This window comes from Schistocerca serialis, chromosome 6 (assembly GCF_023864345.2).
Source record: "Schistocerca serialis cubense isolate TAMUIC-IGC-003099 chromosome 6, iqSchSeri2.2, whole genome shotgun sequence".
Taxonomy (NCBI): Eukaryota; Metazoa; Arthropoda; class Insecta; order Orthoptera; family Acrididae; genus Schistocerca; species Schistocerca serialis.
In genome coordinates, this window is record NC_064643.1 from 333,416,352 (window position 1) to 333,433,239 (window position 16,888).

At 43.1% G+C, this 16,888-nt stretch overlaps 1 protein-coding gene across 2 annotated transcripts in view; it reads left to right on the forward strand.

Annotated features, from left to right (window-relative positions):
- Positions 1-16,888, forward strand: part of LOC126484577 (fanconi-associated nuclease 1-like) — a 139,678-nt gene that overhangs the window by 49,789 nt on the left and 73,001 nt on the right. The window contains exons 4-5 of one of the 2 annotated variants that reach the window (XM_050108138.1): positions 3,744-3,933; positions 5,022-5,345. In XM_050108138.1, coding sequence (XP_049964095.1) covers positions 3,744-3,933; positions 5,022-5,345 — 514 coding nt within the window. The remainder of the gene's footprint in view (positions 1-3,743; positions 3,934-5,021; positions 5,346-16,888) is intronic. The other variant, XM_050108139.1, reaches the window with a different exon arrangement.

Here is a 16,888-nt window from a genome sequence, read left to right on the forward strand (position 1 = left end):
GAGGAGAAGACTGAAGAGTGAATGGGAGTGAGGTTGTTTAACGTAGGTTCAGTCCAGGGGGATGGCGGGATGAAAGGATGTGTTGGAGTGCAACTTCCCATCTCCGCAGTTCAGAGGGACTGGTGTTGGGTGGGAGAAGCCAAATGGCACATACGGTGTAGCAGGTTCCTAGGTCCTTAGAATTATGCTGGAGGGCATGCTCCGCTACTGGGTATTGGGCATCTCCTAGGCGGACAGTTCGTCTGTGTCCGTTCATGCGCTCAGCCAGTTTAGTTGTTGTCATGCCGATGTAAAAGGCTGTGCAGTGCAGGCATGTCAGTTGATAAATCACATGTGTAGTTTCACACGTAGCCCTGCCTTGAATTGTGTATGTTTTACCAGTAGCGGGGCTGGAGTAGGTGGTTGTGGGGGGATGCATGGGGCAGGTTTTGCAGCGTGGTCGGTTACAGGGGTAGGAACCGCTGGGTAGAGAAGGTAGTCTAGGAATATTGTAGGGTTTAACAAGAATGTTACGGAGGTTAGGGGCGCGACGAAATTTATAGGAAAAACACAATGACTGACACCACAATCCCTGCAACCTCATGTCACCCAAATATCCATAAACAGGCAGCATACAGGTCAACGCTGCATAGGGCAACAAAAATACCATTGAACCAGGAAAATATGCAACAAGAAATAAACACAGTGAAGAAGATTGCAGTTGCCAATGGTTACAATGCTTCCATGGTTGACACAATCTTAGACAAAGTAAAGAGAAACCCAGGTACAAACTGCACCACAGAAGAAAAGGAGAAAAACAAATATGTATCTAGCATTCCATACATAGGCAATGTATCACAGAAGATTGCAAATATTTTCAAAAATCACAGAGTAAAAATTGGGTTTTCTACATCAAATAAACTACACCAAAAACTAATACATAATATAAAGTGTAACCATGATCCATATTCAGAATCTGGAATATACAAGGTAAAATGCCAGGAATGCTCCAAAGGACAAACAGGCCGAAATATCAACACCAGGTACACAGAGCACATTAGAGCATACACACACAACAAACACACTACATCAGCAATAGCTACACACATACATAATACAGGACACCCATTTGGAAAAATAGAGCAAAATGTCAAAGTACTCCACCGACTAAATAAAGGACATAAAATGGATTTGCTTGAAGAACTGGAGATGTATTCACATTACAGAAAATATGAAGATAAAATATTAAATGAAAAACTTGAAAGTGAATTTCTTTAGATGTTTCGATAATATACTTAAATAAAAATAGTAAAACATAGAAATAAGCACAATTGTACAATCAATATAAGTAATTCATAAGCCAAACTGTTAAGATAAATAACCTCTGTACAAAAGCATATCATAATCTGTGGAAAACCTATAATGTTATCTCTCTGAACTACCTGTAAGAAGATTTTTGTAACTGTTTTGTTTATATAAGGTATTTTCGATGTGTAAAGTGTACAAGTTGTGTGTGATGTTAAGTGTGTGTGAGACTCTACACAAATGGACCATTAGAAAACTGTAAGTAAAAATTGTTCTCAAACTTTAGCCACTAACCTCACAGAAAAAATTGATACCCAACTAAAAAATCGGATTTTTTATGTATTACAGTAAAAGTCAACAAAATGAAGCAGACTCACACACACTGGCAACATCAAAAGAAATGGCTTAACACACATAAAAAAAAACGCACTTGAAAATGGGAATTATTTCTCGAAACGCGTCGTGCGAATAGTAAAATAAAGAAAAATCGTCACTGGTAGCAGAAGATTTATTTATTTATAAACAAACCTTTTGTATCTACAGTCACAGGCTTTCATAAACCATTTATAATGGATCGAATCAGATAACTTGTTTACTCACACATATCTTCCAAACCATAGCTGTAGATGACCCGGTTGATTTTGTCTTGCTAAAGGCATGTGAAACTATTCCACATTGTTGGCTAATAACTAGGTATGCAGTCAGCTTAGTGAGAACCTAGTACATTATACTACATGGTCAGCAATGAATATAGCATTGGATGTGTCTCAAGGAAGCATAATAGGACATGTAATATTATCGGTATTACTCCATCATTTTGAGTCCTTGTCAGCTAGTCATGACAACAAACATCAAATTCAGAGATGCACAGTTAGTATCTCAACAGACTGGTTTAGTCCATACAAAAGTGTAACAGACATTCTCAAACAATTTAAGTGGGTATCTTTGAAAGCAGGCTGATGATGTCCTTGCAAAACCATGCTGGGTAAATTTAGGGAAAGGATATTTGAAACAGACAATGACAATACCGGTGCCACTCTCATGTATCTTATGTAGGGATCTTGAGAATAAGTTAAGAAAGATGAAGGCTTAAAAAAGACTTCGAGAAGCGTGCCTTTGAGGCGGCACCTTCAAGAACTGCATGTTTTTTCGGACGTTTAGATGATACTTTTGTTGTTTGACCTCATGGCAGTGAGAATCTGAACGACTTTTTAGAATATCTGAATTCAATCCACCTGAATATTTGTTTCATGAAGGAGATGGGAAAGAAGAATGGCTGCCTTCCTTTCCTTGATGTGTTGGTCAGGAGGAAGGTCATTTATAGGAAGCTTACTCACACTGACATGTATCTTCAAGCTGTTAGTTGTCACCATCCAGCTCAATGTGGAAGGGTGATTTGTAACTTGGTTCACTGGGTCCGTGTTATGTTGGACTCTCAAAGTTTATCAGCTGAGCTGGCCCATGACAAAGTTACCTTTCATCAGAATGGTTACAGTGAAACAGAGATCAAATGGGCGATGCGCTATCAACCAATTGTGCACCATGTGAGTGGTGATAATACTGATGTTGCATCGAAGTCTACGACCTTTTCGTCTTACGTAGGGAGCATTCCGAACAGGATTGACCATATTATGCAGAAATATGATGTGAAGTGTGTTTTTTGACGACCATCTAAGATCAGGGTTCTTTTAGGTTCTGTGCAGGATGATCTTGGTTTGCATAAGGCGGGTGTCTACCACATTCTTTGCAATTTTGGCATGTCATATATTTGCCAGACTATCAGGATTGTGGAGGATCGGTGTACTGAGCATAAGTGGTGCACACACTTACAGCAGCAGAACAATTCCACCATTGCAGAACATTGTCTTGGCACCAGTCATACTGTGAAATGTAAGAACGTGGATATTCTGGCATGCACTTACAGCTATTGTGATTGTGTCATTAAGGCAATTATGATCGTCTTATTAAAGAAGCTGTCAAAATTAAATTAGCAAGTAGCCGTATAAATAGAGATGATACTTTTTGTATAAATCCTGCATGGAATCGTGCACTCTCCAGTGTCAAAAAACAGGACAGATTTAATGCTACCTCACCCGTTGATTATTAATTTCACTGTTGTCAGCTTGTGATTGTGGTAGTGTTTACTCTCTCTCTCTCTCTCTCTCTCTCTCTCTCTCTCTCTCTCTGTGTGTGTGTGTGTGTGTGTGTGTGTGTGTGTGTGTGTGTGTGTGTGTGTGTGTGAATGCGGGCGTGCGCACGCTTCCACCCGCACCCATGTTGCACACTGTTGCTGCTGTTTTCAGGTGTCGTGCTGTTGAAATGTCAGCGGTTGTCAACAATGTCACCAGGCTACATTCCCATAAGTTATTTGAGCTCTGCATATGCTGGGAGAAACTCAGGTCTAACTATCAGCTTTCTTGCATGTGAAATTCAAGAAGTTAATCCTCTTTTCTTTTCAGAAAGATGGTAAAGCAACATTTGAGTCAAAAAAGACAGAACACAATGAAAAGGAGGAAAGAGATTCCAGTGATTCCAAAACAGACACCAGCAGTAGCTCAGTGAGCCTAAGCAGTGAAGAAACAAACGAAACAGGGACATCAAAGGAACAGAGGACTCTGGCCACAGCTGTTTTGGATATCAAAGAAATTAGTATGTACCAAAGTGCCCCATTTACTGTTGTCTGCGGCACCATTAACTCATTTTTAATAAAATTGTTGTGATTGCATGTTCTCTGATTTTTCATTCCTCCTTCCCTGCCCACCACCAAGCCCCCCCCCCCCTCTCTCTCTCTCTCTCTCTCTCTCTCTCTCTCTCTCTCTCTCTCTCTCTCTCGCCCCCCTCCCCCTCCCATACAAAATATATAGCTGTGATTAGGGTTGAAATACTGTGATGCAACCATACTTTGCTTCATCTTCTTTGTTAAAATTCATTCCCTTCCTCCCACCTACTCAGCTGACCGCACAGGTAGCCATTGTTGTCTGCTTTGTTAGTGTTATGTACTTCACTCTATTTCATACTTTTTCATTTCCTTGTGATAAGTCTTTGTAATTGTTGCTGTAAGATCATTATCAAACATGTAAATACATAAGATGATTTCACTTTTAATTATGAACAACTTTAAAGTAATTTTGACCTCCGTGCACGCCTTCTGCTTTTCCAGAAGTATGAAGCGCTGGTTAAGGTGTCTGTGTGGTGGTAGGCAGACTGAGCTTCTCCCCCCACGTGGCTCCCAGCCCCACGGTAGCCTGTGTGGAAGCAGGGCTCACTTCCTCCATCACCATATCCTCGCCATATCCTCCTCTAACAATTTAGCCAACTTACAGTTAAAACACTGTATGTATTGCCACTTTCGTTGTATTCTTCTGACCTTGCACACATGATGAGATGTTGAGCTGCACAGAAATGAGCATTGTTCCTTGTGAAACTGCATGTCACCAAGATGAAATCTATGACCAGGAGGGAGGATATTGACAGGAAGTTTCATAAATATTGAGCAACTGCCAGCAGTGTGTTGGCATTCTTAAAGAATGGAATGAAGGGACAGATATCTCACATTTTTAAATAAGGAACACTAAAACAGTAATTCTCTATTGTGAGACATTGAGTTGAATGCTTCCCTCCCTTATAATTCTAGGCTAAGTCTAAGTCTTGCACAGTGTCAAGTACTAGTGCAGCACGACTGGAGAATATTTGATTTCATACATACTGTGTGCTTGTTACTTGTGTACTTTCTGCAGGCAACTCATCCCCACTGACTGCAACTGATCGTGCTTTGGACCAAGTGCTCTCGTGTCCTTCTGGTGACTTGTACACAGACAAACTTGTAGGTGTACTTGCACCAATCTTAAGGCACCCGCACACTGCTCCACTGTTGTCAAATGAAGAGTGGCGCATGGTGGTGTGTTACCTCTTGCTGCCACCATCCAGCCGAACTGCTGTTACCCGACTTCTAGCCCGTCAACCTGGCTGGCACCGTCTCAGTGCCTTAGAACGCTATGGTTCAGTGAGTGAATTGCAGGAGAGATTTGAAGCACCTCAGGAAGATGGGTTTGTTTCCTTAGGTAAAAGCAAGTACTTCATGGTGCCACACACTTAAAAAAGTAAGAAAGTAGAGTGTCTCAATTCAGACTGCTTGTGGAATACGTATTACTGTGTGGATGCAGAAAAACAGTCTTGTTTGCACAAGATAGGTTTATTTAATCTTCATTGTGATGCGTTTCACCTGTTCTAGACATCATCAGACAATCAATAAAAACTCTGTCTTCGTGGGTGATATAAAGAAGCACTGACAGTGGCTGTCTGGCTGTTTCCTCAGAGTTCTTTGGGACTCTTAATCCTGTTTGATGCTGTGGACATGAGTAGAAAGAATTTTATCGGTGATGTCATGAAGCATAGACTGTGTCTCTCTGATTGTTACCTTTCAGTTCTGTGGGACTTTTAATTAAGTTTGACACCTTGGTCACAATTAGCAAGATTTTTATTGATTGTCTGATGATGCCTATAACAGGTGAAACGTGTTACATGTGAAGATTAAATAAACCTATTTGATGCCTAGAATGGCAAAATGTGTCACATGCGAAGATTAAATAAACCTATCTTGTTCAACTAAGGCTGTTTTTTCTGTATCTATAAATCTTTTACAGTTGCTGAACCACTGCCACTGCTGTAGTTATGCTATGGAGTGATTTTAATTTTATTACTCTGTTCTTATTATTGGAGAAATTATAAAAACTGAGTTACAATCTATTATATAAAAATAATTGCTCATTAAATTAAGGAAATTAACTTTATTTTGTTATTTCGTTCCAGGGGCTACTATGATATTTTCATAAGACTGGGACATATGCTCGTGCATTAATCAAATTGCAGTTAGATACAGTAAACATTAGCTTTTTAATTTTCATATTGGTGGTGGTGTTTCATAAACCCGCACCATGCACCTTTGCAACGACAGTAAACAGACGGACAATATGCAATATGCCATCGATTCATATCCACTTCTGTGACCGGTGGAGTTGTTGGCGATGTTGTCTAGGGCAGTATTTTTCACACTTCACCTTGGTGGTGCCTACACCTTCAGATGCCACTGGACGTTGTCTCTCAGTCTTTTTTAGTGCTCAGCACTCCATTTGAGCATTACCGGCGTAATCACTTACCTTTTGGAATATTGTCTGCACTGAGAAATTAATCAGTAGTATTTGTAACAGTTGATTCAGGACATTCCCTGTTGTATTAGTTATCTTGATGACATCTGGGTGAAGGGCCCTACCAGAGAGGAGCATTTACAAATCCTTCAGTTGGAGTTCCAGTGCCTCCTGGAGAAAGGCCTTCATTGTACTTTGGAAAAGTGCAGATTTTCTCCCCAAAGGGTTTGTTCTGTGCTCCATTTCTGGTCTTTTTTTACACTGCATAAACCTTTAACTCTGGCCTGTGATGTGTCCTAGTATTGAATTTTGCAGTCCTGCCCCATTGGAACTCCAATGGTATTGAACAGCCGATTGACTACGCATTGTAGAGACTTTATGCCGCATGCCATAATTATTCGTAGGACTACCCTCTGATTGCAAAGTTGTGCCCTCTTTCTCAGTAACTATTTCCATGACGTAAATTTCCACTCCACCACCCAGCATTCCATAGCAGAAGTGTTACAACAGCTACTGGTATTGCCTGGTCCAGACTTTGATCAGCAGGAGGCTCTCAGGTTCATGTTGCCTTGCATCAAACCATGTTGGGTTTTCCTTTGACAGCATGAGAGGTTGTGACCACCATGGTTGCTGACCCACTTTTTTGTAAAATCGTTTTCGCAGTCCAGCTGGTTTGGCCGCAGCAAATCTCTTCAGATGCAGGCCCATGGTGGCATATGTGTTTTCTTGTACATGATCGACTCATTGTTGTGCAGGTGGTTCTCACGCTTGCTGTGGAGGAGCAATGTTGTCAAGTGGTCATCCCCATGATGTTGCACCCTTGCTGACTCCAACTGCTTGCTGCATGCAGCACACTGGAGCATGACTCTTATAAAGGCATTGGCATGATGTCAAATCTGTTGTCCTGTGATCTACCATGACGTCAAACATCTGGTACTGGTTTGCCAGGCTTGCGCACAGAAACTGGCTGTCGAGTGTCATGGTGGGCTAAAAAGATTGTCAGGTGTTTGTGGTGGATGTCAGTAGGGAGCAGCTGAACAGTTGTGCAAGACAGTTGCACCTGTGCCATGTGGGAATGTCAGTTCTGTGGTTATCTGGTCCTGCTGGTGGCAGAGTTGCCCTTGATGTTGTTGTGAGTGGAGGCTCCCACTTGCAGTGGTATGCTTCCCCCGTGCCGTATCCTCTTCTGTCCTTCCATTGCCTTCAGCCTCTTACCATAGTGAGGCTCACATCAGCATCTGCCGATGGATTTTGACCTGCCCTCCTCCTCCTCCTCCTCCTTCTCTCACCCCCCCCCCCCCCCCCCCCCCCCGCCCACCACTCTCCACTGATGGAGGCCGCCTCACCTCCACTGCTGGTGGACTTCTCCGTTGCCTCAGCCTCCATGCAATTCTGCCCTACTGACAATACCAGTGGTGTCAGCATTTCCTCCTTTAATCATCGGTCCACTGCCAGATTCTCTGGTGGCCTCTCCAGTTCTGCACCCGAGGTTGCAGCCCAAGCCTGGCTATTTTTGGGAATATGTAGTCTTCAAAGGAGGAAGGTATTTAGTGTCCCTGCCACCAGACATCACGATGGAAGCAGAATAGCTGGTCTCAGTAATGCTACGAAATAATGCAGATACCTCCCATGGAGGGCGCACACAACACATAGTGTGGACAGACCTGCTGACGGAGGTGTTTATCTTCAGGTGGCAATAAGCCGAGTAGGTCAGTGCTTATGCTGAGTTCAACTACCGCAGATCTCAACTTGCTTATTGTGCCAAGTGGTATTGCTGAATGCTCATTTGAAAGTTATCCACACCAACCGTGTACTGACTTGTACCGGTGCACATCATTAAGAGGATTCAGACTTTCAGCTTTCCGTAGATTGAATCGTTTGATAAATTTTCATTTCCTCTCATGGTTTTCTGTTCCCCAGCTATTATCAAGCCTCATCGTTCCACAAAGTACCTGCATCGACAGTGTGTGTAGTGTAGTGTAGCATAGTGGCGTCGTCGCACTGGTGCAAATGCTAAATCAACAAATTTCATTTTGGGTGTTATGTTTATTGGTGTTACAAATTATGTATGCTAAATTAGTTACCGTCGTCATCAATACTACTACTACAAAATTGTTAAGGCTTTCGTGGCCACTTGTTGACAAACTGCCTATTGGCTTCTGTCTCGGGTTCTTCGGTCGACGTTCATCTAATGATTTTTCTTACGTTTTGCCAGCATGAGTGGCTGGCATTGTCAAAGCTTCACCCTCCACTGCCGGTGGTGAACTGGAGCCGAGCTCGCAGCCACAGACTACATGTACCTTGCGCGCCAACGTCCGAGAGCTTCTCCGCGGTCATTTCCGGTGCGGTTCTCCTCTTGCTACCTGCGACGGTTGTTCACTGCAGTACAGGAAGCCAGGATCCATTTACCTTAAGGCTTTCCTCTTTCTTGTTGAAACTGTTCGCGTGTTTTTGTATTTCTACAGCTTCTCTGAACAAGCGCGTGTGATAGTGCTTCTCTTCAGCCAGAACTTCTGTGTCGGCGAATTTTATTACATGGTCGATGACATTCAGTGCGTGCTCTGCCACGGCCGACTTCTCCACCTGCCCCAACCTGCAATGTCACTTATGCTCTTTGATCCTGGTGTTAATTGATCGTCCAGTCATTCTGACATAAACTTTCCCGCATGTGCATGGTATACGGTATATTCCCGACATTGCAAGTGGGTCTCTTTTCTCCTTCGCTGATCTAAGACACTCTTTGATCTTCCTTGTCGCTTTGAAAATCGTCTTTACGCCATGTTTGTGGAATATATGGCCAATTCTGTCTGTCACTCTGGGAATGTATGGCAGAAAGGCTATACCCGACATTTCTTTTTCTGGTTCCTTACCTCGCCGAGTGTTTGTCTCTGTTACACTTCTGATATAATTTGTGGAGTACCCATTGCTCCTCAGAACAGTTTCCAGGTGTTGCATTTCTCGTTGGAGGTGTTGCGGCTCACATATTCGTCCTGCTCTCGTTTCGAGCGTACTAATCATGCCTCTTTTCTGGCTCGGGTGGTGGTTTGACAGTTTGTGCAGGTATCGGTCCGTGTGTGTTGGTTTTCGATACACGCTGTGTCCCAGGTTTTTGCCGTCCCTTGTGACCAGCACATCTAAAAATGGCAATTTCTTGTCCTTTTCTACTTCCATGGTAAATGTTATGTTGGCATGGAGGCTGTTCAAGTGCCTTAGGATGTCACCGAGCTGTTCTTCACCATGGCTCCACACCATGAAAGTATCATTGACGTACCTGTACCACAACTGGACTTGGCGACTTGCAAACCTAAGGTTGCAACACCTGGAAACTGTTCTGAGGAGCAATGGGTACTCCACAAATTATATTAGAAGTGTAACAGAGCCAAACACTCGGCGAGGTAAGGAACCAGAAAAAGAAATGTCGGGTACGGCCTTTCTGCCATACATTCCCAGAGTGGCGGACAGGATCGGCCGTACATTGCACAAACATGGCGTAAAGACGATTTTCAAACTGACAAGGAAGATCAAAGAGTGTCTTAGATAGGCGAAGGAGAAAAGAGACCCACTTGCAATGTCGGGAATATACCGTATAGCATGCACATGCGGAAAAGTTTATGTCAGAGTGACTGGACGATCAATTAACACCAGGATCAAAGAGCATAAGCGACATTGCAGGTTTGGGCAGGTGGAGAAATCAGTCGTGGCAGAGCACGCACTGAATGAGACCGACCACGAAATAAAATTCGCCGACACGGAAGTTCTGGCTGTAGAGAAGCACTATCACACGCGCTTGTTCAGAGAAGCTGTAGAAATACAAAAACACGCGAACAGTTTCAACAAGAAAGAGGAAAGCCTTAAGGTAAACAGATCCTGGTTTCCCGTACTGCAGCTAACGACCGTCGCAGGTAGCAAGAGGAGAACCGCACCGGAAATGACCGCGGAGAAGGCCTCGGACGTTGGCACGCCAGGTACATATTGTCTGCGGCCGCGAGCTCGGCTCCAGTTCACCACGGGCAATGGAGGGTGAAGCTTTGACAATGCCAGCCACTCGTGCTGGCGAAACGTTAGAAAAATCATTAGATGAACATCGGCCGAAGAACCTGAGACAGAAGCCAATAGGCAGTTTGTCAATACTACTACTACTGCTGCTGCTGCTGCTGCTGTATAGTCAGTGTGGTCAATTTGCAATTATTAATAATGAGCAAGGAATGGGGAAGATGCATGTGTGCCTAGTATGAATTAGGTAATGCTGCATCTTCATGAAGCAAAGAAGATTTAGAAGCTGAATTTGAATTGCATCATCTGTTGAGGCCAGCAGAATCTGAAAAGAAGCAGCAAACGAAAATATACAGAGTAAAGATAACTACTCAAACAGCAGCCGAAATGCTGAGTCAGCAATAGGCAAGTAAATAAGATTGAGAACATTGCTAGCTTTAGGACAAATCCTCTTCCTGTTGAACTGAAAGGGGATTCATCCAAATTCTACGGAGTTCTCGTCGTTGCTTATATGCCTGTTGATGACTCGATGCCTCAGTTATTATTTATATTCCAAGAGATTTGCATTATCATAAAGGAAAATACAGGCCAGAGATAAAAGTAATGTCGGTTAGCCACAGATAATGCTCATGCAAGAGAGCTTCCAAAACTGCAGCTCTCACAATCTGTTCCATTTGCTGTACTAACTTGAGTCAGCAGAGCACTCTAAGACTCTCAAGTTACAGCTCCTCGACAATAAATTCACTTGGAAAACAAATGTCCTCAATGCACCTCTTTAACAAAAACAATGGCTGCCAGGCTTTTTATTAGCAACGAAGTCCAAGCCAAGTGCTTGATGCCCTCAGAATTCAGAATCTACCAATCAGCACTAGCAGGCAACACAGTATGAGCTATGTGCTGAAAATGTATGCCTAATGGAAGTACAATCACAGTTTGTTCCACTTGACACACCAGTAATATCAGATCAGTCACTTGTCTACTGACAGTGGAAGATAAAGCAATTGTTAACAGAAAAATGGACAAAACTACTGAAAATAGTCATTGAAAAATAATTTAAAATGTGGTACAGTGGGAACTACCCTCTACTTCACAGTAGTGTACATAGTGTGGATGTGAATGTTGTTTTAATTTGTAATCTTCATTCGGTCTTTGGTACCTTCAGCCAATTCTTCAGTTTTTTCCCAAACAGTCTTAACATTGGTAGGGCACTATGCCTATTCATGTTCTGAGTAAGAATCTTCAAAGGGACAGTGTGGACTGTGAGTATGTGAAGGAACTGAATGAGGGGAAAAAATAAAATTGACCGATCAGTCTATACATACCAACAGTAATATCTGCATAGCAAATAGGATGTGTGCCTATGCTGCAGAAGTATATACTGAGGAGATAAAAGTCATGGGATAGCGATATGCGCATATCTGTATACAGATGGTGCCAGTATCGCATGCAGGAGGTATAAAAAGTACGTGTCCCAGTCTTCCACCATGGGATGATAGCAACAGCAGATGATGGCAGTTGACAACGGCCAATTGCGCTTGCATATTCAAAACATGCGACGTTGCACACCTGTGTGGAAGCTCACGGGATCAGAATTTTGCTGTAGTAACTAGCGAGCCACGGTGTGAATCGGACATTCAACAAAGCTACAATCCCCCTTGAAAATGTTGTCAGCAGTTTGGGACGAAATGTCAGGTTTTAAAGTGAAATCCATTCAACCATGGCATAAGAGCCCGGAACACTTTATTTATTGTGATAAAAAGTATCGCATGCAGAAGGTATAAAAGGCCACGAGATTGGTGGAGCTGTCATTTGTATTCAGGTAATTCATGTGAAAAGGTTTCCGACGTTATTGCGGCCACACAACATGAAATAACACACTTTGAAATTTCCATGTTTGAAATTGTTAGGGAATTCAGTATTCTGCAATCCACAGTGTCAAGAGTGTGCCAAGAATACCAAATTTCAGGCATTACCTCTCACCATCGACAATGCGATGGCCAACGGCATTCACATAATGACCTAAAGCAGTAGCGTATGCAGAGAGTTGTCAGTGTTAAATGACAACACTGTGGGAAATAACCCCAGAAATCAGTGTGGGATGTACAATGAACTTATCTGTTAGGACAGTGTGGATAAATCTGCCGTTAATGGGCTACTGCAGCAGACAACCAATGTGAGTGCCTTTACTAACAACACAAAATCACCTGCAGCTTCTCTCCTGGGCTCAGTACCATATTGAATGGACCCTAGACAACTGAAAAACCATGACATGGTCAGATGGGTCCTGATTTCAGTTGCTAAGAGCCGATGGTAGGGTTCAAGTATGGCACTGACCCCACAAAGCCAAGTTATCCAACAAGGCACTGTGCAAACTAGTGGTGGCATCATAATGGTATGGGCTGTGTTTAAATGGAATGGACTGGGTCCTTTGGTCCAACTGAACCGATCATTTACTGGAAACAGTTATGTTCAGCTACAGAGATCATTTGCAGCCATTCATGGACTTTATGTTACCAAACAATGGTGGGATTTTTATGGGTGCCAGTGCGCCACATCACCAGATGACAGTTGTTCGCAATTGGTTTGAAGAACATTCTGGACAATTAGACCGAATGATTTAGCCATGCAGATGCTCTGCATCCCGTCTAACATATATGGGACATGTGACTCTTGAAATTTTCCCAGCATATCGAATATTCCACAAGATTTCGGGATTGCAGCCAGATCTCATCGACTTCTTTCCACAATATTTCGGCTGACAACCTTACAGCCATCTTCAGGCGAGTGTTTGACACTGGAGATTGCTAGTGCAAGTCGCTCTATTTATACGTAAAAGTGCTGCCGGCGCGCATGCCCAAGTTACTGTAGCATGCGCGCCACCTGTTGATTCCAAGGCCCTCTACAATATTACTGCATCTATGGAGCGCAAATGAATGCGTGAAAAAAGTAAAACATGCACGCAGATGTGTCCAAAACAATAAAATGCAAAATTTCAATATTAAAATTAAAATTACTTGTCGCTCGACATGTCAGAAGCCATAAAAAGTTTTCTTTTGGTTGAAATTAAAGAAATCAACGGGTCCCAGGCCTTATTCAATAAAAAGCCGCCATCACGGTTAATGAGATTTTCCGCCAAACGTATTTCCACGGATTCCTTCACACCTGAATCCCAGAAAGATCTCGATGGGGCCAAGATTTTCGTGGCCGAATAATCCATAGTATGTCCTGTGGAAATACAATGTTCGGCTATGGCCGACTTACTGGGCTGTAAAAGGCGAGTGTGGCGCTCATGTTCAACGCAGCGGTCATGTACTGTGCGTGTTGTCTGACCAATGTAGGCTTTCCCACACTCGCAAGGTATTTTATAAATTCCAGCCTTCCGTAATCCCAGATTATCCTTGGCTGAGCCCAGAAGAGCACGAGTCTTTGTAGGTGGCCGGAAGATTGCTTTCACACGATGTTTCTTTAAAATTCTGCCTACTTTCGATGAAATGTTCCCGACATATGGGAGAAATGCTCTGGACTTAAACACCTCCTTTTCCTCTTGATCTTGTGGGTGGTCACGTTTTTTCCTCCTTAGAGCAGTACTGACCTGATGTGCAGAAGATCCATTATGTTGAAATACAGATTTCAAGTGCTCTAATTCGTCTGCAAGGCTGTCTTTATCAGACACGACATGTGCCCTATGCACCAACATTCGAAGGACGCCCATAGTTTGTGACGGGTGATGACAGCTTGACACCTGCAGGTACAGGTCCGTATGCGTGGGTTTTCGATAGACGGAATGCCCCAATGACCCTTCCACTCTGCATTTAACCATGACGTCCAGAAACGGTAGGCAACCATCCTTTTCAACTTCCATCGTAAACTGAATGTTTATGTGGATGGAAGAAGAAGAGCTTTCACGGTTTTTACAACATCTGAATTCCATCCACACAAACATTCAGTTTACGATGGAAGTTGAAAAGGATGGTTACCTACCATTTCTGGACGTCATGGTTAAACACAGGGTTGATGGGTCATTGGGACATTCCGTCTATCGAAAACCCACGCATACGGACCTGTACCTGCAGGCGTCAAGCTGTCATCACCCGTCACAAACTATGGGCATCCTTCGAACGTTGGTGCATAGGGCACATGTCGTGTCTGATAAAGACAGCCTTGCAGACGAATTAGAGCACTTGAAATCTGTATTTCAACATAATGGATCTTCTGCACATCAGGTCAGTACTGCTTTAAGGAGGAAAAAACGTGACCACCCACAAGATCAAGAGGAAAAGGAGGTGTTTAAGTCCAGAGCATTTCTCCCATATGTCGGGAACATTTCATCGAAAGTAGGCAGAATTTTAAAGAAACATCGTGTGAAAGCAATCTTCCGGCCACCTACAAAGACTCGTGCTCTTCTGGGCTCAGCCAAGGATAATCTGGGATTACGGAAGGCTGGAATTTATAAAATACCTTGCGAGTGTGGGAAAGCCTACATTGGTCAGACCACACGCACAGTACACAACCGCTGCGTTGAACATGAGCGCCACACTCGCCTTTTGCAGCCCAGTAAGTCGGCCATAGCCGAACATTGTATTTCCACAGGACATACTATGGATTATTCGGCCACGAAAATCTTGGCCCCATCGAGATCTTTCTGGGATTCAGTTGTGGAGGAATCCGTGGAAGTACGTTTAGCGGAAAATCTCATTAACCATGATGGCGGCTTTTTATTGAATAAGGCCTGGGACCCGTTGATTTCTTTAATTTCAATCAAAAGAAAACTTTTTATGGCTTCTGACATGTCGAGCGACAAGTAATTTTAATTTTAATATTGAAATTTTGCATTTTATTGTTTTGGACACATCTGCGTGCATGTTTTACTTTTTTTCACGCATTCGTTTGCGCTCCATAGATGCAGTAATATTGTAGAGGGCCTTGGAATCGACACGTGGCGCGCATGCTACGGTAACTTGCGCATGCCCGCTGGCAGCACTTTTACGTATAAATAGAGCAACTTGCACTAGCAATCTCCAGTGTCAAACACTCGCCTGAAGATGGTTGTAAGGTTGTCAGCCGAAATATTGTGGAAAGAAGTTGATGAGATCTGACTGCAATCCCGAAATCTGGTGGAATATATGGGACATAATTGAGAGGTCAGTTCGTGCACAAAATCCTGTACTGGCAACATTTTCGCAATTATGAATAGCTATAGGGGCAGCATGGCTCAGTATTTATTCATGGGCTTCCAGCAGTTTCTGGAGTCCATTCCACATCGAGCTGCTATGCTCTTCAGGCAAAAGAACGCCCAAAACGATATTAGGAGATATCCGATGACTGTTCTCACCTCAGTGTAACACACATTCATTAACACCTCTACTGTACTGGATTGCTGCTGTACACAAGATGAAATTAAGACTTATATTAGGCTGGAGGTCGTAAGTCTGTGATTAACTTTGTAGAAGGCTGTTATACAAAGGGGTTCAAAAGTTTTGCACAGTCGTCTTTTTTTTGTGAACATACTTGGAATATTTAGCTATAAGTTGGTATATAAAAGTATTTTCTTTTATTTACAGGTAAGCCATAATGTACTGTGAAGTAGATGTCAGGCTTCAACAATGGTCGGTGATGGAGTTCCTCTTCAAGACCGGTGATGACTCTGCTATATCAATTCACAGGAAGCTGCTCCCTGTGTATGGAAAGGACACTGTGGTTTGCAGCAGTATCCAGCGGTGGTTACAGGGGTTTAAAAAAGGTTATTTCTCTCTGCTGGACAATCCACAATGCATTAGACCACCGACGGCAGTGAGTGATGTGAATAAGGAGACCATTGATCAAATCATCCAAAATGACAGATGTGTGACGACATGACAGCTTGCTGAAATGACTCGTTTGTCATTGGGTAGTGTGGTATCACTGTTACAGTCACTAGGGTACAGAAAAATCTGTGCACGTTGGGTGCCTAGATTATTGACAAGAAAAATGAAAACTATGAGGAAGAAAGTGTGCAAGGGTCTCATGAAGACTTTTACTGAAGAGTGGAAACAGCGTTTTGACAGCATCATTACCCAGGATGAAACAAGGTTGTTTTTGTCTGAACCTGAGAGCAAAACCCAATCCATGGAGTGGCGTCATCTGGGTTTCCCTTGAAAAAAGAAATCAAGACTTTCATGAAAAGCAGACCAAAAGATAATGGTCTCCTTCTTCTGGGATCAGTGTGGTGTCATTTTCATTGACTGTTTGGAACCTGGCTCCACAATTAACAGGGGCCATTACTGTTTGACATTGGACAAGCTGTGACATGCCTTCAAGACCCACAGACCACAGCTTCAGGGTCAGCTCATCAGACTACACCATGACAATTCCAAACCCCATACAGCCCTTATGACGCAGGAAATGGGTTGGAAAATTGTTCCTCATCCTCCCTACAGTCCTGCCTTGGCTCCGTATGATTTTTACCTCTTTGGTAGTCTGAAGACCCA